Source organism: Dasypus novemcinctus, chromosome 9 (assembly GCF_030445035.2).
Source record: "Dasypus novemcinctus isolate mDasNov1 chromosome 9, mDasNov1.1.hap2, whole genome shotgun sequence".
Taxonomy (NCBI): Eukaryota; Metazoa; Chordata; class Mammalia; order Cingulata; family Dasypodidae; genus Dasypus; species Dasypus novemcinctus.
Genome location: NC_080681.1, coordinates 65,046,761 through 65,069,508, shown reverse-complemented (window position 1 = coordinate 65,069,508; position 22,748 = coordinate 65,046,761). Strand labels below are relative to the sequence as shown.

Below are 22,748 nucleotides of genomic sequence, written 5' to 3'. Positions count from 1 at the left end.
GAGCTTAAGAACACTTAAATCACAAATAATTGTAACGATTTTTAAATTTGTAATGCATACTCTAGCAATGATAATAACATTATACTTGCTAGATGATCCTATTAATGGAAATGTACAAGTAGAGTTTGAAATTTCAGGTTCTGAGGTGTAGAAGTAAATAGGCTTTTATAGAGATATACAATTATGGGAAATGGTTGGAGAATCCCATCTTATGGCAGGGAAGCTTTTGAGCCAATTTATTAAAAATTTCTTAAACACTTCAATCTAACATCTAATTATGGTCTATCAAAAACAGAACACCCCTCCTCTTTATTAAAGTAGGTAAACTAGATAAAAATTCTTCATAGGCAACTTCTAAATTTGACATAGGCATTTTCATAGTTTTAATAATGTCAGAGTTATTTCATTTATATAGATAATGGCTATCATTTTCCATTTGTCACATCTCATACTTGGGAGTTTTCTGCCATGTCTTTTATTACACTAGTACTATCTACTGACCTGTTGTACCCTCATATTACCTGGTCACAGGAGTTTTTCCTGCCAGAAAGCTGGCCGCCAATTCCAGGGACCCAATCACACAATGTGACCGGAGAAGAAGAAACAAAAAAATAAACAAAAACGTTTGGATGAGGCTTAGTCCCTTCATATAGAGTCTAATGCTGCCACCTAGTGGGGAAATATTGGAGATAGCCTTGCCAAAAGTACGTCATGTGGATTTTTGTCAACTGGGATAAATCAGAAGCCAGTGACAAACACTAACCATGTAAAATGACTTTAAATATCTCAACCTATGTCAAACAATATTTATGGAGCCACAGCTTATTTTTATAGTAATCCTAGACAATAATTCAGAAAACTTTAAGAAAAATGATTGTGACTAAAAAAGTTGAATTAAGGAAAGCAAACTTTTGAAATTTATTTAAAATCATCCTCATTACTTCAAAATATTCAGGTTATAAACCAAATAAGTCTTACAAACATTCAAAAGATTGGTAAGGTAAAAAAAAAAAACAAAAAAAAAAACCGATTGGTAAGGTATGCTGTATAAATAAATTTCAAGATAGTGTTGAATTGCAGTGCAGACATGTTAGTCTGATTTTTCAAAGGATTTTAATGTTTTGATTAAGAGTATTATTAAATAAATATAAGATTGTACAATTTTGTACAACTTGGTGTAAATACTGAAGATTGGTGTGGTGATGGTTAAGGTTCACATTTTTAAAAACAGGGAAAACACCTTTTGGGGGATGAAACAATCCAAAGTTAGGACTTATATTATTCATATGAAGAAAGGTAAAATAGCTGACAGGCAAAAATAAATATGAATATCGAAACCATCTATGTGTATAGAAAAGGAAAAGTCATTTTAGTTAAATCATACAGGACACAAAATGAAGCATATTGGTGTTTGTTTTTTTTTTTAAGATATATTTATTCTTCCCCTCCCCTCCAATTGTCTGCTCTCTCTGTCCATTTGCTGTGTGTTCTTCTGTGTCTGCTTGTATTCTCATCAGGCAGCACTGTCTCTTTTTGTTGCGTCATCTTGCTGTGTCAGCTCTCCGTGTGTGGCACCACTCCAGGGCGGGCTGCGGTTTCGCACAGGGCACAGAGGCCACCCTTACATCGGGGCATCCCTGCATGGGCCAGCACTCCTTGCACACATCAGTACTGGGTGTAGGCCAGCTCACCACACGAGCCAGGACGCCCTGGGTATCAAACCCTTGAACCTCCTGTATGGTAGGCGGTCACTCTATCTGGTGAGCCACATCCACTCCCCACATTGGTTTTTAATTTTTTAAGATGGGGTGAAAGAAAAATAGTATTCATTAAACAAAATTTGGAAATGAACTATGTTTATGCAGAAAAGAGTAATCAATTCGTGTTTCTGTAAGGATGAAATCTAAAAGTTGGACTATAAGAAAGGACTGTGATTTGATTCAGATTTCAGAACAGTTAATATATTTGTTCATTTTAGGTTCTCCATCCAACCCAACTCCACTAAAGAGACAAGATTTAGAATAGGTAAAGTGATGCCAAAGGTAAAGGTGAGAGTGAGGACTTCTAAACAGTGCCAGAATTTTCTGAGAATCAATTTGACTTTGTATTTAGAGAGTTACATGCTAACTGATTACATTCTTTCCAGAAGAGCATTAATGGTAAAGAAATAGCCTTACTTTTTTAACTTTTTATTTTAAAAAAAATCACAAAAGCACAGTTGCAAAAATGATACAAACCTCATACAGAGAACTCTAGCACATCTCCTCACCAGATACCAAGATTCATCAACTTATCTATTTTTTAAACATTTGAGAGTAGGTTGCATACATCATGCTCCATGACCACTTACTATTTCCATGTATATTTCCTAAGTAATATTCACTTAAGTAATCACTGTGAGTACAGTTATCAAGTTCAAGTAATTAAACATTGATATAAACTTTGTAGTTTGTTTCATTTTTTTCATTTGTCCCAATAATGTCATTGGTGCCTTTGCTTCTCCATTATTCGTTCCAGTCCAAGATTATAGATTGCATATAATTGTCCTTGTCTTTTCAGTCACTTTTTTTTTGAATTGTGGAAACCTATATACAACATAAACTTTTCCCTCTCAACCATTCCTAAAGCATACCATTCAGTGGGATTAAACACAGTCAGTGTTGAATCATTTTCACCATCACCCATTACCAGAACTTATCAGCCCAAACAGAAACCATATACCCTTCATGCATTCATTCCCCTTTCCCCCACCCACCCACCCATCCCTGTTAACCTGTAATCTACTATCTGTCTCTATGAATTTGCGTATTCTAGCTATTTCATGTATGTGGAATCATATACTATCTGTAAATTTGTGTCTGACATTTCACTCAACAGGATGTCTTCAAGGTTCATGTAGTTGCATGTATCAGAACTTCCTTTTTAAGGCTAAGTAATAATTCATGGTACGTGTGTATCACATTTTGCCTATCCATTCACCTGCTGCTGGTCATTTGGGTTGTTTCTGCCTTTTGGCTATTGGGAAAAATGTTGCTATGAACATTGGTGTACAGTTACCAGTCCACACCCCTGCTTTCAATTCTATGGGGTATATACCTAGAAGTGGGATTGCCGGGTCATTCAGTAGTTCTCTTTTACTTTTTGAGGAACTGCCAAACTGTTTTCCACAGTGGCTACATCATTTTACCTCCCAAGAGCAATGCACTAGGTTCCAATGTCTCTGCATCCTCACTAACCCTGGCTATTTTCACTTTATTTTAAAGAAACTAATAACTATCCTCCTGGGTATGAAGAGTAATTGCTATTCTCCAGGGTAAGGGCTGGAGAAGTTCTGAGCAGTGCCTGCTGTTGAAATGTGTGGTTGACCAGAAGCGTAGGGAGTGTGCCACATGAATATCTATGTGAAATGCACTCCAGGGAGAGGGAACAGCAAGTGTAAAGGGGCTGAGGTAGAAGACATGTGGAGCACAAGAGGTGTAAGCAAAATGGGAGTGTGGGAGGGGAGGCCACCATGGAGCTGGGGAGAGTGGGGGCCACGTGGGGCCTCTGAGGCAGTTGTAAGGGCACTAGCTTTTACTCTGAACTAGAAAGTCACTGGGAGATTTTGAGTAGAGGGATAATAAGATCCTACTGATGGTTAAACAGGCACCTCTGGCTGCAGTGTTAGATGGTGAATGTAGATGGCAGGGATCGAAACAAGATCAGTTAGGAAACTTTTGTAGTAAAATCCAGGAAGTGCCGCTGCTGCCATCGGATGGGAGCTGTGAGGTTCTGAGAAAGGCTGGATTCAAGACATATTTGGAAAGTAGAGGCAACAGTTGTAGGCCTAAAAAACCAGAGTTGCCATTCAATGACATGGGTGAAGCCCAGGGTTAGAACAGGTTTGGGGAGGCAAGAGCAGGGTTTCCGTTTTGGACGTGTTAAACTTAAGATGTCTACTTGACATCCAAGTGGAGATGCTGTTACTGGTTAGTTCATTACACAAGTCTGAAGATGAGGAGAAAGTAGCAGATACCTCATATATATATGAGGGGGCACCAATGTATAGAAGGGCAGGCTGTAAATTCCATGAGTTTGAGCAAGACCACAAAGGGAGTAAGGGTAAATAAAGGGACGAGGGGTTGGTACCAGACTTCTCAGGACTTCATTCGATGTTTCCTCAGTGAAGTAGAAAGCAAATCACCTGAGAGGGGGGATTAGGGGTCAGTTGGAGGCTGGAGTAGTGGGAGGTATTAAATAGGCATCTAGGACCAGGGGGATATGGGAGTGCCTAGGAACATGAGAAGTGGGGGCTCACTTGAAGATATGATCAGGTGGACAGAGGAAGTACGAGGTTTGGGACGTAGTTCTAAAGGACAGAATGGAATCACTGGGTGGAAACCACGTCAGTTGGCTTCAGCTCACCACAAAGAGAAAAAGGAATCTTGATAAAGACTAGAATCCTTCTACTCTGTTGGAAGTGTCCACGCTGAAAGGGGCAACAACCCTTAATGGAAGATGAGGCCTGGGAATTAAACCATTGTATAGGATATAGACTAGATGCTCTTCAGAATTCTTCAGACTGGGATGGGAGTCAACTTGAAGCTGAAAATATAAATCCCAATGCAGGCCAACCCAGCTGTGGCAAGTTACTTTCTGGGCTCCGACCTCACAGGGATTTTTTTAACAAACATTCACATAAGTAAAAGTACCTGGGATATTGTACCTATTCAGTTATTTTCTTTCAAAGATAAGTCTCCAGCACCACTTGAACTGAACTCAGCTCCAAATTTTTATAAGTAATTTGCCAAAACCAAGGAATGAAAATTTTCACCACAAATGAGAAATGTTGTAATTTCTAAAAATGCTGCCTCCCCTCACACAATGTAAAGGAGGTAGTGGCAAACTTTGATATTACTCATAACTACAAAGCAGAGAACTGTAGTAATTGTGGAAGGTACCACTGCAATATGTGTGATTTTATACCTCTAACTGTTACATCTGAATAACTGAAGTTTAAATTCTATATATTGTCATAGAAACTGTGCAAAGTCTAGATTTTAATGTAGGTACAGACTGTTTGTCCAGAAAAAAAAAATCACTTTGGTCTTCACATGATTTCTCTGCACTCTTCCTCTAGCCCTATCCTCCTCTAATTAATGCTAACCAAAAGACAATGAAAAAGTAATTAATACTTGGATGTTTATTTAAAACTTCGAAAAAGTCTTATGGTAGTGATTCCTTATCTAGCTGTTCTCTTGATTTTTTAAAAGGCAGATTAGTACAATGAAAACACTTCAATGAGAAAAAGTAGATTGGAGTCACAGCTCTGATATTTAACTGCTATCATTTTAGCCGAATCACATAAGGTATTTGAGCTTCTGTTTTCTTATCTATTCAATGGAGATAATTCTCTCTCTGCCTACTGCACAGGGGCTGCTGTGAAGATCAGTGATATAATGGGCATAAAAGCACTCTTTAAACTATAAAATATTAGATGACATCATAATTACATTTTATCAATTTATACATCTCCAAATATACCATGGTTTCATTATTTTGTTGATTTGTTTCCCACCTGAGTATTAGACATTTAAGTAGGAATATTATGGCTTTTCTCAATGTTTTTCCATTCTTTGGTCTCTCCAAGGCGTGAATGCATACTGAATTTTTTTTTTTCAGGTTTTCTAAATATACCACATTCTTTCTTGTACAGTCCATGCAAAATTACAAAGAAAATTTTAATTTCCATTCTTTGGTCTCTCCAAGGCGTAAGTGTGCACTGAATTTTTTTTTTCAGGTTTTCTAAATATACCATTCTTTCTTGTACAGTCCATGCAAAATTACAAAGAAAACTTTAAATCACATATAATCTGTGTGTTTGCCCACATGTATCTAATAGCACAAATCCAGTAGCCTCCTGGCAAAACTTCCTAATGTCTGTCCCCTCCATTGCCACATTTTATATGGAACTAGTAGATAAGTCTTTGCAAAGTCCAAGATTGACCATCTCACTACTTTCATAATTCTTGGCCTGGCATTCCAGTCCCATGATCGTGGCGAGCTTGCCATTTCAACCTCAGAGTCCTGCCCTCTTCCCAGCCAGGGGGCTCCATCGCACACCCATGCTTTCCTGCCACTTGCCTTTGCTCGTGCTATTCCTTTCTCCTAGAAGGGTCTCCATATGTCCGTATCTGACCAGGCCTGCAAATCTTAACTCAGAGGCTACGTTATCTGTTTCTGTGTCAATACCCTCAAACACCCCTCCCCCATTTTCCCTTCTCTAAAAAGCTTTAGCACCTCACCAGTATTTCTCTTTTGACAAATTATTTTGTCCTGTCCTTACTTCCCCTCCTAGGATATGAGCTCTTTGAGGGCACAATTCACATTTCGTTTTATCTAGGTACTTCCTGTAACACCCAGCCTCGTGCCTGCAGCAGCTGGTCTATGAAGACTGAATGTGTGTTCTGAAAATATGAAATATGCTTTATACTTTTCTCCTCTTTTGTGGTATATTTTCTTTTTCATTGTTTCTTAGATTCAGATTATTTCTCCCAGAAGCACTGAGCTATTTCAAAAATCCTAGTAACTGTCACCATTCATCCTTTAACCCCACAGGCCTGCACTAAGAACTAGACCTCTTAGTCTACTGGATGAGTTACCTTTCTCCCAGTATCATGAGTTATAACATGCATTTTCATTTCCTGTTCTTACTAATGTTTTTCTGTGCTGCCCTGTGAAGGTTTTTGCTGATCTCATTTCATTTGGTTTTCTGTGTATGGTGTAGCACCACTGGGAAATCCTTTAAATGAAAGCATCTAATAAACTTCCTACCTAGCTTTTGAGGATAAAGATGGTATAGACAGAAAAATTCAGGCTGCTGCTTTGCTTTATACAAAGATTTGAAACATTTAATGATGACTGCATAGCAGTAGTAGTAACCAGGGAAGGTAACTGAGATGAGAAAGTCTTTTTATAGAACTTTGAGTGAGGTTTTTATTATTTCCCCTTATCTTTGGGCGGGGGGCCGGGGGATCTTATTTGTGGAGGGGACTGATCATTTATTAGAGGAAGAAAACTGCTAAGGAAAACAGCTCTGTATACGTAGGGTGAAGAATGACAGTGTTAGGGGTTGCATCCAACATGCAGTAAAAACCTGAGACCAGCCAAGGGCCTCTGACAGCTGGCATCTGGAGAACCACGGAGGGGCCTACGAATGCAGGGAGGCTTTGAGGCAAACTAACTCCAGGCTAAGTAGATGAGCAAGTAGTTTTGCTGCAGGCAGCCCTTCTCTAGAATACTGGTCCTGGTGGGAAGCTTTTTGTTATGGAATGCTTCAAACATTTACCAAAGTACAGTGAATGCGATAATCAATCTCTTGTACCCATTAAGCCAGCTTCAACAATTACCAATTCAAAACCAGTCTTGTTTCATCTATACTCCCACCTACTTCCCTTCTCAGATTACTTCAGAGCAAATCACAGGCATATCCAGGAAAAATTTTGAAACAGGAGTTAAAGCTGAACTGTCTTTTCTGGTCAATGTTTCATTTTGTGAATCATTCAAGTTATGTGAAGAGGGATTTTATCATGCTGTCACAATAGGAGACCACATTAAAATAACGTACCAGAGTAGATGGATTCCTCAGTTTCAATCTTCTGTTCTCCCTCTTCTTAACATGGATGATTGAGAATTGACTATTTTATCTACAGGTGTGTGAGAAACTCGTCATCTGCTCCCTCAGAGGTTGATCTGGTTTTCAAGTTATGATCCTTTCTGGTTCAAAAACAACTAATTTTTCATTGTATTTTGAGAACGTTCTTTTGCTTTGCTGGAAGGTTTTCCTTAGCAGTCGATTCTACTTGTATATTAAATTATGTAATTCTTCAAGCTTGTCATACTTTGTAAAAGCTAAAACTAAGAGGGACCAGGAGATCATGGGGTTGTACGATAGTTTGATTTATTGTACTGATTACTATGACCAACTGTGAGAAATAATTTGACCTTTATCATAAACGTTTCTGAATCAGAATCTCTGGGAACGGAAAATGGAAACCTGCATTTTAACATGCTTCCCAGGTGAGTACTCTATAGACCAATGTTAGAGTTCCCATTGCTCTGTAGGGTGTATCATTATATTATTGTCCTTGACCTTATTTGCTAGTTTTTACACAGGCTGGTTTGTTTTCGTGCTACTTCTCTTATTACTAGGCAGACCTAACATCTAATTTGATAGGCAGCTTGACTTCTTAGCTACTCTTCTTCGTAGGAATACCATTACTCAGTATCTGGATTCAGTGGGCTTAACTAGGGCTCAACAGAAGCAAATGCAGTGCTTTTTTTTTTCTTTCCCCATAATATGGGGCGGGGGGGCTGGTGAGGATGGGAGAAGGCTGGTTTGCATTTTGCAAAAGTTGCGTGGGTCATTTTGATATAGAAATGTTTTTATTCTAATTTGTTTTCACAAAGTTTGTGTTTTTTTTTTATAAAGCGCTGATATTTATCCTGTTGTTGTGTATTTACGCCAAATCAGAATAGTTTTCCTTATAAACTTCTTTAATGAATAAATCAATTATAATTTAAACACTGCTTGTCATTTTTTTCCTCATAGGTGTCATCTTTAAGAAATGAAAAACGAGGCTCTTCGTATCTCATCTCTGCCCCAGAAAGTGGTGCAGTGGAATTTGTTGAACAGCATTCTCAGGGCACAGGAGCATATTATGTGGAAACCTACTTAAAAAAGAAGCGAGTGTACTGAGTTAAAATCTCTCTTCATAGCCTCAGAAGGTCCTTTGCAGTACCTCTGCTGTTCATCACTGCCTTAACTTCATTCAAACTAGCCATATCCTTTAAATACGGGTTTATAATGTCCCAAAAGGAACTGTGTTGTGCAGCAGGCAAAATTGCCAAATGAAAAATAAGTAGCAATAAGAGACATCCATTGAGGATATTTCCCACTAGGAATAGATGCATCTTAATCAATGTGATATTAAAAGTCCACTGGAGAAATTAACAATGTTCCAATATTCCTTGTTTTAGGGCTGGGAATAATTTTGACACTATATAAACGTTTGAAGCAATAAATAGGAAACAGTTTTGTTTCCTGAGCCTTAGGAAAATGAGTTTCTTATAAGCCAATATGCATTTTAATTTACTCTCCCTAGAAGTGATCTGATCTATAGATTTTTAGGACTTTTCCTAGAGTTACAAAAGTGCAAATACCAAATGCGGTGACAGTGACGTTATGAAAATGCTATACCTACAAACTAAATTACTGTCCACACACCAGCCACACAACATAAAACCCAAACACAGACTGATGGTGATATCCAAGGTATACACCACTTAACAGATGCTTTACTTTTAATGTAATTTAGCATTTATACCTTTTGTGAAAAACACAAGGTATTTTAAGAAGAGTAACTTTGGTGATCTAAACAGGGGTTTGCAAACTTTGTCCTATGGACCAAATTTGTCCACCATCTGTATTTGTATGGCAGCAAGATAAGTATGTTCTTTACATTTTTAAATGGTTGGGGGGAAGAATACTAATTTATAATGTGAAAATTCTATGAGATTCCAATTTCAGTGTCCACAAATAAAATTTTATTGGACTATAGCCATGCTCTTTCATTTATGCATTCTCTCTGGCTGCTTTCATACTACAAAGGCAGAGTTCAGTAGTTGTGACAGATCATATGGCCCACAGAGTCTAAAATACTGTCTGGTCCTTTATAGAAAAAGTTTGCTGACCCCTGGCCTAGTAGCACTAATTCCTTTTACTTCACCCAAATAAGGCCCTTAAACTTGGTGACAGATTTTTAACTGGCAAGGAACGCAGGTTTCATGCCTCATTTCACAGCATGGACTAGTGGTGATCTAATTTCTAGAACAGGGCCCATTTTGATCATCAAGTACCCTACTTCCACAATTTAGTAAAGCAGTCAATACTGCCCTTTCTGAAGGAGTCTATGGAATAACAGTATTTATAACCATTTTTATCTAATAAGCTATACCTCACTCTTTGCTTTGGCTCCTATTCTTTGGTAGTGTTAGGAACAAAATTATCAGCTATTTAACCCAGTTTATTTCTGGAATTTTTGTTCTTATTGCTTATGACTTTTGACATCACCATTTCCTGATGACCTTGCTATTAAATGCATGAGAAATCTTTGCCATCTAGATATTTCTAAGTTTGTTCATTATTATGAGGCTGTAGGGATCTCAATGATCCATTCTTTTAGAAATCAGAGCATTAAATATCTTGTCATTGTGGGGACTTATTTTTGACTGATATAAAGTATCTATCCTGTTTTAATTATTAAGTCTAGAATTGATATATAGTACACTTTGTAAAAAATTCTCCTTGGTCTAATTTATTGCAACTAATGTCTGCTGGAAAATGACATCTGGAGATTGATAATTTCTAAGAAATATACTCCCTATAAACATTCGATCAAGATTAGACATCATTCAAACAGCAGATGACTAATGGATTCTTCTTCCCATTTTCCTGTTGCATTTAGCCTCTTCAGTGCTTAGTCACCTCTTAATGAAGTGCAAACAGAAAAAAAAAAGAGATGTTGAGTTTTAAATCAGAACTATAAAATGAAAGCAGGAAGAGGTTGAAAGGACTAAGATGAAGAATTTTTGGATTTGCCAGCCATACTGGCCTGAACAGACAAATGCAAATCAGGTGGTGTTCGTAGAACCAGGACCAGGACCACTCCACACAAATAGCCGAACCTGTTATTTTTCTATGTGAGTTGTCTGAATGCTTTGAAAATGAAATCTTAATATTAAAAAGGCATATGCATGTGAAGTCTTCAGTACATTTATTTGTGTAAAGAGTAAACAAAGTGCATAAAGAGTGGCCACAGGTTTGACATAGACAGAGACCTTTGTGATGCAGGGCTATTGAACAAATTAAATGGCATGTTTGTTGTTGCCACTGAATCAATCCTGAACACTTTTTCAGGCTAAAAAGTGAAAAGTAACAATATCAAATAAATGCTAAACAGCATTAACAAAATGTTTTTCAGACTCTTGGTAATAAAGGTCTTTATGGTTCATACTGAATCAGATTCTAAACAGTTTTGATTACCCAGCTACCACTAAGCAAACCAAAAATGGTCTAGTGGATCCTGATCTCCATAGTGCCTCTAGCTGGGCCTTTTCTTTCAAGTTTTGTGCCATAGAGTGATAGTAAAGATAGTGATCAATCCTTTTAGATGGAGGGTAAGTATTGAAACACTCTTAAGAGCAGTATAGTGTATGTGGCATATATTTTGACTAGTTGCATACAGCATCCAAAACCAAAGCTGGAACGGTTTGCCCTGAAGTGGTAAACTTATAAAAGGATATACACTGATAACTTCTCTAAAGCACGTATGATAGCGTCCAGGTTCTTGGGATCAGTCCTGATTAAAGGTATACTGCGTAGGAAAGCACTGGCACAGGCATAGTTCTCAAAGAGTTAACATCATGCAGCAAAGTATCTATTCCACGGCTGCCCCCCAGAACATAATCTGTTTTCTCAAAAATGGGAACCACTGGTCACCCGGAGAGACAGGAGCTAAGCCACTGGAGAAACAACTCAAAGTTGTGACAGCAATACACTCGTCTTTGTACAGAAACAAGAGTATACTAACTGGTTACTATTTCAAGAATGCTTGCTCCATAGCAAAATTTGAGGCATATTAGCAATGGCTAAGTCCATCAATCTTTACGTATGATCTATGTGCCAGAAAAACATTTCAGATCAACTGGCAGCTGGGATAAAGCAATCATTCTGGAACATTATTTTAGTCAATGCCTTGTTTTTAGAAGGCCCATCTTGATATGCAGTTGTGGGTGAAGGTTAAGCAGCCAGATGAAACGGCAGTGCATTCATTCCACAAGGAGGAGGAGTGCTTACATGCTTTCTAATATTTTGTCTCATTTGTCACTAAGTTACTGCTGCCAGATTTAAAGAGGAAGTCCTTATACATATTAAGCACCACAGTGTGCTTTAACCATGGATACATACTTAAGAATCTGTTGAGCGACTTTTCAGGCAGAATGCATACTTTTTCCATTAAAAATAAATTTTTTAAAAATGGCTGTTTCTTAGGGAGAAAGGGAAACTTATAAACAATGAAATTTAAATGTTATTCATGCTTATTTTTAAAAGTGCTTCAAATCCTTCAATGAGGTTCTGAAAGGTTGTCCGATTAGATGGTTGGAATTCCCAGCATTTTCTCATAAGTTGATAAACCTGTAAAAAGATGAAAAATGGATAACAGTAAAAATGCTGTTGGATTTGGGAGCTTTTTTTTTTAATTATAGAAACCTTTAAGTATAAAAAAATTTTAGAAATGTAAATTACTTTTCCTTAATAAGGCTAGAAAACAAAAATATTTGAATTACTTAAAATAGAAAATATGACAACTATAGTTCATAAATAATATTTTAACAGTTGACAAGCTCATGGGTTAATTAACCCACAAAAAGATCCAGGTCATTACTTTAAACTAGTGTAAGAATGAAGTTAAATCTCAGTTTAGATGCTAAATTTCCAGACTTGCTTCATTCTTTGACACACTATTTAGTACATCTTAAGTAGTCCAGAGTTTAATCTTAGAGGCTCAATTCACTTAAGAGTTCAGCAAAGTGAACAAATATAAATGCTATTAATAAAAGACACACACAAAAATGCAATGAGATCTATTTGTCACAATAAGATTATAACCAGAATATGTTTCTTTAGGGGAGGCAAGTGGATAAACACTGAAGTGAGCTATTTTTGGAGGGAATCGTTGCTTTGAACATAACTTAAAACTGTCATCTGCTTAAGATGATTTCTCTGATATCTTATTTGAAATTTAATCTCAGAAAATGATTTCAAATGAGTTTTCTACCCCATTTCCCTGCTCCCCCCTCTCCGCTGATAACTCAAGTTGTGAAAACACATGATAAAATTTGATTTTTATTAATTGAAATTTAATCTCAGAAAATGATTTCAAATGAGTTTTCTACCCCATTTCCCTGCTCCCCCCTCTCCGCTGATAACTCAAGTTGTGAAAACACATAATAAAATTTGAGTTTTATTACTGTGAAATGGCCTATAAATACCTCATCTGGACAGTTAGGTGGACATGGCAAGCGTTTTCCTTCTTTCAGTGTATTCACAAGTCTTGTTACTGTCATCTGGCCATGAGTTGGTCCTATCATTTTCAGGAACAACTATGTAAAATAAAACCAAACAAAATGTTTTATTTCCCATGTTTTAATAAAAACCAAATAGATTAAAGTGAATCTGCTGGTGTTAACAGGAAATTAAAGGAATACTTAGAAAGCTTTTTTCTTTAGTAACTTTAAAGGGAAATTCAAACTCTTAAGCCTACCTCTCTCCACAAGAAGCTGTGACCAACTTCTCAGACTCTACCTCCCACTCCTTCCCTTGGTTGAGGAGTCTTCCAGTAAAAATGAACTCATCTGAGCATAAACAAGCTACACATTAGGTCCCTACCCAATTCTATGTCACTCAACTCACTAATTCTCATGAAACTGTACCTGCTCTTCTGAGGTCTCCAGATAAGATCCTTGAAAGTCAGGCTCATTTTATAGAATTTTGGGCTCCTTGCAAAACCAAGACATCAGAGAGCCACAAATAATTGTCAAGTAACAAACCAAGTTAAATAGAAAAATGACACTTTCCCTCTTTATTGTAATTCACTGATTGGATTCCATTTAAAAACAAAGCTTAAGGAAGGGATGGATACGCTTTAAATGGATCCTAAATTCATACTAAGACAAGTAAAACTTACTGCCATGGGACTGGAGTCTGAATCACAGTAAGTAAGCAGCTCATGCAGAGTCACTCCAAAAGACCAGACGTCGGAGGCAATATAAAATTTACACTGAATTAAACATTCTGGAGCATACCTAAAAGACAACAGAATGCGTAATTTCATTTCCTGGGAGGGATATTCCAACAGGCATTAAAGAGTAAGAGAAAAATTACCTCTTTGGTTTTTCTTAGAATTTAATATTCAAAGCATCTAAGTGTACATTATATGTTAATCACATATGCTGCTGTGGTATACTTATCTGACTTTTAACCACAATATCCCCTACAGGCTCTCAGTAGGACGCATTTGCCCCAAATAAGCAGCGTCAACTCTCAGCCCCATTTGTACTCTTCATTTCAGTGTAAAAAAAAAAAGCTCTCAATGCCAAGGAGAATGCAGTCAGATGAAGACAACCACTGGGTTTTAGGTGCCTTTAGTAAGCTCATGAATCAGCAGAATGACCCCACTGCCAAATCCTCTTCCTACATATCTATTTTAATGAATAATACCTGGTTCACAAAGCCAGTACAGAAACTTAGGTGCCCCCATATCCAATTTCTAAATACTTCTAAAATCGTACACATTTCTTTTAAAACGTTACAATCTTATTATCCTGGTTCACACCACCACTGGTTCTGGCTTGGATCGTTGAAACAGCCTAGTCAGACTCTGGCTCCAATCTTGATCCCCTCGATTCCAAAATGATCTTTTTAAAACTAAAGTCCCCATCCTTTACCCCTCCAATGGCATCTCGATGTTCTTGGGCTGAAGTTTAAGCTCTGTAACACAGCTAACAGTACTCTGCATTAGCTGCCCCTGCAAACCTCTTGCCTCTTCATGATCCACCATGCTGTTTCATTCCTGGGATTTGCAGTGCTCTTTTCTCATTCTTGTTAGTCACACATGAGTTCTTCCCCATATCATTACTAACTCCCATGAATCTTTCAGGTTTCATAGTAACAGCCACATCTTCCAGAAAACCAAACATGAACCCTTATGTGCTAAGCAGACCACAAAATTGATTGTCTCGCCCATTAAAACTCTAAGCTCTGTCTTGTTCATCATCATGTCTCCAGTACCTGGCACAAAGTAGGGCCCCAATACATATTTGTTTACAGAATGAATGAAAGCTTAGACTCATGAGTGGAATAGGTCTATGAATCTATGTAGGATGCACCTAGGGGTGGTGATCATTTTACAAGGAGGTGGAGTGGAGACTTCAGCAGCTTCCCTCTCATGATGTTCCAAGCTGGGGAGGCTGCAGTCAGGGTGTGGCCTTCTACCCAGGAGAACCTGGTACTTCATAAGAAAGTGGTCAAGGTTCTCATGGACTTTGTTATGCTCTGCCCGGGGTCTGTACAAAGCCTAATTAAACACTCGTTCCTTCAGGCCTCCCTCTGCACAGATGCGCTTTAAAGAAACTGGGCCAGCTCTAAGAATTTTAGGAACTGTGTCAGATGAATGCCCTTGCCTGGGAAGGTGGAGGCACTTAATGGTACATTAGCCTACTCCCATTCCTTGAAGATTATGTCCCATGCCTGAAAGGTGTTTCTTGAAGGTAAATATTAATCAATTCCAAACAGAGAGGTTCTAAATCCTCTCCAGCCTTGACTCAGGCTGAAGGAACAACAATTAACTTGGCTAGAAAGGGGCTGTTCAAACAGCATAAGCCTAGGAAACACTGGTGAACTCTTAACTCTGATTCAGTTACCAAAACACAGGGCTGTCCCGGTCATCCTTGACTGTGTAGTACTCCTTATCGGTTTCAATTGCTTTGGTTAAACCAAAGTCTCCAATTTTCACTTGGTGTTCACTCTCAACAAGAACATTTCTTGCTGCTAAATCCCGGTGAACATATTGCCGAGAACCCAAATAGTCCATCCCCTAAAGAAGAGAAATAAAGATAGAACACTTTGTTAAAAGTCATTTCAGATTGCAGTTTGTATCTATTACTTCATAATAAGAAAAAAAGTCATTTCATTCACATATTATTGGCAAATTTTTTTGTTTTATTTTTATGCAAGAATAGTAAAACCAAAGTGATTTGAAAAAATACACATCAAATCAGTCATACTTAAACAAATCAGTTTGATTCCATAGTAGAGGCTAATTTCCATCCAAATAATGCAGAGGAGGATAAACTCAGAACAATCATTAGAAAGTCTGCCATTTCCAGTCTAGTTACAAACTAATTATCCAGGGCAGAATACTTGATTTTTCAATCTTTCAACATTCTGTCTTAATTTTTTTTTACCTTACAAATCTGAACGGCATATTTTAGCTGCTGTTTGAGGTTGATTTTGTTCTTATTCTTTGGAAGATATTCCTTAAGGCTCCCAGAAGGCAGAAATTCCATGATGAGCTTAATACCATTTCCTCCTGTTTAGAAAAAACACCTATCAGTACAAGGTGCCAAATGAAGGAACTGTGGGAGACTAAAGGACACAGGATCTGGAGCAGTCTAAACTGATTTCAGCCTTACCCCTCATCAGAGGCAAGTCAGTCCCCAGTGTGGATGTACGACTAACCCCAAGACACAATGCAGGAATCATCCCTGGCTGGAAGGAAGTGGACAATGTACACAAGTTTGAAGCCCAAGAGCTCATGGGGCTGTCAGCTAGTGCTGCCAGATGGCCCAAAAAAAGGCTAAGCGCAGCCTGCTCTGCACTAGTCTGTAGGACCCCAGACAGCCGCTTAGTCTTTAACCTTGGTAAACCCCATTTTGTACAGCATACCATCTTCTGTGCAGATCCCTTTGTACTTCACAATGTTCTCATGATAGAGGTTCCTTAATATTTCTATTTCCTTCTTCAGATCAGCTATGTGGTTGCCGCCACTCTCAGGCTTCAGAGATTTGACAGCCACCTGCTCGCCTGTATTGTCTCCCTCGGGGTCATATCTGCAGAGTTCAACCTTCCCAAAGTGGCCCTGGAGGGAAAGATGCAGGCACTGTTAGGAACAAACCTAGAAGGAAAGTCTTGGTGCTCTGAAGGCCAGGGGTTAACCGGCACCGTCTGACCTTGCAGGTAGAAGGCTCTGCCTATGTACCATGCCCTCCTTCCTCCCTTGGCTTCACATGCCATTCCATTTATTACTATGAGCTAAGACAAGAAAAGCACCAGGTGACCAATGAGCCAACACATCAAGCCCAATTTCCATGAAAACGTAACCTCAAAGGAAATGAAGGTTATCTGGGGACCTGCAGGGCAACTGTGATGTTCTCTGAAAATCCTGGGCCGATGCTATAGGAGAGGCACCACAGTGTAGCTGAGAAGATCACTGCAGGAGGAATCTCTAGAAGAGCAGAGGTCAACCCCAGTTGAGTCACTTAATAGTGACGCTGGTCAAGTCACCAAATCTTAGCACTGGCTCCTGATGTGCTTAATGTACACAGAGTAACAGACTCCTCAGGGGTATGGTGAGGAACTGAAGACATCGTGTTTGTGAAAATGCCCAGCAAAGAGTTCAGCAAATGGCTGATGCTCAATATGCAACACAGTCTTTGCTTAATAAGCAGAACTACAAAAAATCTGTATAAAGAGGCAAATCCCACAAGCTTCTCTAGTCACATTAATTGTTAGGAAACTCTCATTCGAGGTCCAAAGGGAAAGCTGATATTCTATTCTGATTCTGGCATTCTGTGTATCAAATGCACCCCTCATTTAAACAGCCTCACAGGACACATGTGCACAGAAAGAAACTCATTTTTCTACTTCTCCCATTTTGCTTTCCATTCTCTTCTGCCCCTTAGAGGAAAATCAAGTCTCTCAAAGAGATTGACCAGTGCCCTGTGTGAACATACAATCACATGTGCAAGCAGGTGTATGTGTTCTATTACTGCATGTATGTCAAATAGACAAGGCAATCCCTAGTGAAAAAGTGGCCCAAAGAAAATGCAGCTGCTTTCTCTTATAAACCTTGACCCAAACTGAGAAAAAATGGAAAGCAGCTTTACATTGTAAGAAGTAAGCAAAGGCCTCTGCAGACAACGGTGACTGCTGGGCCTAACTTGCCTCTCCCAAGTCACGGATCCTCTTCAAGAACCGCTTTTCAAAGTGTGTAGGATCCACTTCAGTTGCTGGTTTTCTTTCTGAAACAATGTCAGGATCTAACAGAAGAGAAAAAACACATTAAAAAGCAAGTGACTGCCATGCACGGGCTCTCCTTACTCCCATCCTCACCCACTCTCTCTGATATGTACTGATAGCAATTAAAACAGCACAAGCAGGGCCTTACTCTGCTCTTCAAGCTTATTGATGTCTCTCATGATGGCTCGGAAGAAGGGTCTCTGATTGGGGTCGTAGTTCATACAGCGGGTCATAAGGTCAGCCAGCTCCTTACAAGATGGTGTTACTGGCCTGCACCGGCTCTCATAAAATCTCTCTTTCTGTAAGGAAGAGGAAGGAACACATGGAAGAAGCCAAAGGAATCATTCACATACCTTTTAGTCCCGAGTCAGAGGGCATTAACAATCCCTAATTTAATGCCCAACCTTTCTTCCTAAGGGTGGTTTTCTTAACATGTGCCTTACTGTTGTCTCATTCCAGTTTAGGGAAATCTCTGTCCTGACACTAGAATAATCTGAATTCAAGGAGGATGGGCAGTATTTCCCAGTCCCAAACAAGCTAAATTCCAGTAAAAATAGTGCAACCTTTCTGGAATACAACTTGGAAACATGTATAAAAATCTTCAGATTCTTCAAACCCCTCACTCATTAATTCAAATTACTGAATGGCTTATAATTAAATTCGATATAAACAAAGATTTACAAAGAATATTATTTCCTGCAGGATTAGATAGAACACTGGAAATTTGAAAACAACCTAATGCCATATGCAAATTAGTTAAGAAATTAGAGTTTAATGAAACAACTCTTAAATTTGTGAAAATATTTAATCTTATGGAAAAGTACTCAAATTATCAAATGAAAAAAATTCAGGATACAGAATTGCATCTAGTATGGTCACAATTTTCTTTATAAAAATAAGAAATTCAGACTGGAAGACAATATGCCAAAGAGGTGGTCAAGGTCAGGGGTGGCAGGAATATGGTGATTGCTTTTTTTCTTAATGGTTTTCTATATTTTCCAAGTTTTCTTAACAACTGCTTATTACTTTAAAATTCCAAAACAAGTAATTGATGCCACTTTAAAAACTGAATGAAATCACTACACTGCAGTTTCCAGTCTATAGCTGGATCCCAAGGATACTCATTTCTGTTTTGGACACTGAGGGCCCTGGGATGTGGCGTGGGGTGGGAAGCAGACCCCAGAAGATCAGGAGGAAGAAGGATTGGAATCAGGGAGCTGGGAACTGCCCCTGACTCTGTGTCACTTCCCTGATCCAGTGCAACAGGATGGAAGGCCATCTAACCCAAGGGTACTTTCACCAAAGGCCCGGGGCTCAGTCCTGGGTACACAACAGGTGCTCAATAAATGCTGATTAAAAGCACAGAAGTTAAAAATAAAACAAGTTTCCAAGGAAGTTAAAAATGAAACAAGGGAAATGGACTTGGCCCAGTGGTTAGGGCGTCCGTCTACCATATGGGAGGTCCGTGGTTCAAACCCCGGGCCTCCTTGACCCGTGTGGAGCTGGCCCATGTGCAGTGCTGATGCGCACAAGGAGTGCCCTGCCACGCAGGGGTGTCCCCCGTGTAGGGGAGCCCCACACGCAAGGAGTGCACCCATAAGGAGAGCCGCCCAACGCGAGGGAGAGTGCAGCCTGCCCAGGAATGGCGCCGCCCACACTTCCCGTGTGCCGACGACAACAGAAGTGGACAAAGAAACAAGATGCAGCAAATAGACACCGAGAACAGACAACCGGGGGAGGGGGGAAATTAAATAAATAAATAAATCTTTTTTTAAAAAAACCAAGTTTCCCAAAAGCCTAAACTGAAAATTCCAAATAGCAGATGTATAGATTAGACAATCTGTGTTTTTTTTATTATTATGGTAACGTATAAATAACATAAAATTTGCCATTTCGACCATTTTCAAGTGCACAGTTCAGCAGCATTAATTTCAATGTTGTGCTACCATCACGGGCATCTGTTACCCAAACTTTTTCATCACCTCAAACAGAATCTCTGCACCCATTAAGCACTAGCTCCCCTCCCACCACCCCCAGCCCACCCCGGTAACCTCTAGTCTACTTTGTCTCAACAGATTTGCTTATTCTGGATATTTCATAAAAGTAGAATCACACAATATTTGTCTTTTTGTGTTTGGCTTATTTCATTTGATATAATGTTTTCAAGGTTCCTTCTGTTGCAGCATATATCAGAACTTCATTCCTGTGGGGCATGTGAGAATCCCCTATATTTTTATGTAACATTTATGTAATCTAAATATCTCTTAAAAATTAAAAAACAAAAACAAAACTTCATTCCTTTTTACAGCTGAGTAGTACCCCATTGCATGGCTATGACCACATTTTGTTTATCAATCCACTGATGGGCCCCTGGGTTGTTTCTACCTTTTGGCTATTGTGAATAATACTGCTACGAACACTGGTGTGCAAGTATCTGTTCAAGCCCCTGCTTTCAATTACTTGTAATACACAAACCTAGAAATGCAATTACTGACTCATGTGGTAATTCTATGTTTAGCTTTTTGGAGAGCTGCTGAGCTGTTTTCCAGAGCGTATGTACCATTTTACATTCTTAACTGCAATGCACGAGAGTTCCGATCTCCACATCCTCACCAACACTCTTCCTGTTAGATTAAGCAAGATTCTTCTTCCCCAAGCCCTACAAGCATCTTGAACTGGCAAGTCTTAAAGATGCTACCTCTTCAATGTCTCCTACACCCACACCCTCCACTCTGGACTTCCACCACCATGCCCTGACTGTCAGGTCTCATCACCAAGCGCCTCAGAGCGTGACTCTCCCACTCCTGCTCTCTCCTCATGCTGCTCTCCCAGTCACTGCCTACAGATGAACTGTCGCCAGCTCACCTCTGAGCACCTTACTTCTTCACCCAAATCCCACAAGGTCTTCATATCGCCCCTCCTCCTAATAAAAGACTTTGCAACCTGGAATTCAGGGGAACAGTTTGACCCCAAAACCCTCCCCAATTTGTCTCCCATTGTTCCTCTCCACACCCACTATGCTGCAGAGTCTAGGCATACTAAACTGCTCATTGCTTCCCATATAAAACTGAAAAGTCACCTTCCCCTTGCTCTTTGATCAGTCCCTCCCAGCTTACTGTGGGGTCTGCCCCCTCAAAACACATAAGGCATGCTCTAATAATTTGAATCACAGAATCAGCAGCTCAGTGACCCTTTACTGTTACTTTTCCTGCTTTAACCCTTTGCAGTTAGTCTCCACTGTTCCCACAAACAAATGTAATGGAGACACCTGCGCCTCAGTTACTTGATCTATAAAATGAGGGTAATTACAGCGCACCACCTCACAGGGCTGTTAAGGTGATAGTTTCAGATATTACCTGTAAAATCCTAATTTTTTTTTCATATTTAATTTTACTAAGTGAAAGAAGCCAGACCAAAAACTCTATTATATATTCTATGATTCAATCCATATAACATTGTGGAAAAGATACAACTATAGGCATGGAAAAATGATCATGACTACCGTTGTTTTAACCTACTCTCCCAACAGATCATCTGAGCTCCTTAAGGGAAGACAACAAGGTCCATCTATTTTATCTGTGAACTGCCAGCTTTTACCTAGGACAATGCCTGACAAATAACAGATACTCAATAAATATTTGTTCATTTTGCTAAATAACTGGCACTTAAAATCTCAGGATATGAATGATACCATAACAATTACTAACCATGCAGTATGTGCTTGGTACTCCATGTGCACTGTGTAGTTAATCTTCACAACAACCCCACAAAGTAGGTGGTATTTATCCCCACTTTACAGATGATGAAACTGAGGCTCAGGGACATTAAACTAACGTTCTAAGGTTACCCAGCCAGGAAACCTGTAGAAGAAACTCAAGCCCACAGCCATCTCTTCCCACAATCTGAGGCTTCCTGACGACTCCCAAGAAGTCTAGGAAGATCCAAGGAGTCTGCAGCCAGCTCAAATCCTGGAAAACAACTGCTTACCTCAATCAGTGTCTTGTCTTTCAGGGGGATCTCGCCATTGTAGCAGATTTCCCAGAGCGTGGTTCCAAAGCTCCACTTGTCAGCAGCCACACTCAGTTTCCTGGAGTCTTCAACGCACTCAGGAGCGATCCATGGGATTCGTTCTATGCATTCTAGAAACAGACAACAGACGCATAGAGATCAGCTTCTGTGATCACCTGGGGAACGCTGTCAACACAGCAAGAACTGTGAGCACTCGTGAGCCAAGATGAAGAGCCTATTCCAAACAGCATTTCCCAAACACAGACCACAGCTACGAGAGTCCTGTGGGGATCTGGTTAAACATGTAGTTTTCCAGACCCCACCACTGCCGCTTCTCATCCAGCAGTGTGAGTCAGGGCCAGGAGATGAATGGTGATCACAAGGATGCAGGAGGGTCATGTGCAGCCAGTCTTCTGAGGCCCTGGCCCAAGAAAAGGTACAGGCATCAGTTGGGGAGAACAAGGGGTTGAGTAAACAAAGGCTCGGCAAAGGAAAGGCAGAGAGAAGAGGCCAACATATGCAGAGGCAGGCCCATGCTGGCTTCATGCTGGATTTCCTTCACTTGGGAAGAGAAAAAACAAGGGAAAGAGAGACAGATGTAAAGAACTTATATTGCCTTGCACATGGCTCCCTGTTACTGCTGTCTGGCTCCTAACCATGGCTGGAGTCAGCCAACTGAGCAGAAACCCCTGCCACATGCACTGGGAATGCCCCTTCAGCAAGCACTCTGGCTCCTGTTTGCAGCAAGGGCGTGTGAGCTGCTCCAGAGCTGTGCATTCTAGACCTGCTCACTGAGGCACACTGGACTTCCCAGCCTTCTTTCTGGCACATTCTGGCTGTG

General features: G+C 39.6%; 2 protein-coding genes across 21 annotated transcripts in view; one reads left to right on the top strand and one right to left on the bottom strand.

Moving 5' to 3' along the window:
- The window catches only part of RAVER2 (ribonucleoprotein, PTB binding 2), a 110,425-nt gene extending 99,624 nt beyond the window's left edge, over positions 1–10,801 (top strand). Inside the window, exon 13 of the mRNA XM_023586140.3 lies at positions 8,591–10,801. Within this exon, the coding sequence (XP_023441908.2) occupies positions 8,591–8,737 (147 nt within the window). The 3' untranslated portion in view covers positions 8,738–10,801. The remainder of the gene's footprint in view (positions 1–8,590) is intronic.
- JAK1 (Janus kinase 1) overlaps positions 10,798–22,748 on the bottom strand; it is a 251,790-nt gene continuing 239,839 nt past the window's right edge. For all 20 annotated transcript variants that reach the window (XM_071217414.1, XM_058303439.1, XM_058303444.1 and 17 more), the window contains 9 exons: positions 21,887–22,038; positions 18,048–18,198; positions 17,825–17,919; positions 16,547–16,739; positions 16,066–16,190; positions 15,523–15,695; positions 13,788–13,905; positions 13,093–13,203; positions 10,798–12,235 (listed from right to left, as the gene is read on the bottom strand). In XM_071217414.1, the coding sequence (XP_071073515.1) occupies positions 12,122–12,235; positions 13,093–13,203; positions 13,788–13,905; positions 15,523–15,695; positions 16,066–16,190; positions 16,547–16,739; positions 17,825–17,919; positions 18,048–18,198; positions 21,887–22,038 (1,232 nt within the window). In that variant the 3' untranslated portion in view covers positions 10,798–12,121. The remainder of the gene's footprint in view (positions 12,236–13,092; positions 13,204–13,787; positions 13,906–15,522; positions 15,696–16,065; positions 16,191–16,546; positions 16,740–17,824; positions 17,920–18,047; positions 18,199–21,886; positions 22,039–22,748) is intronic.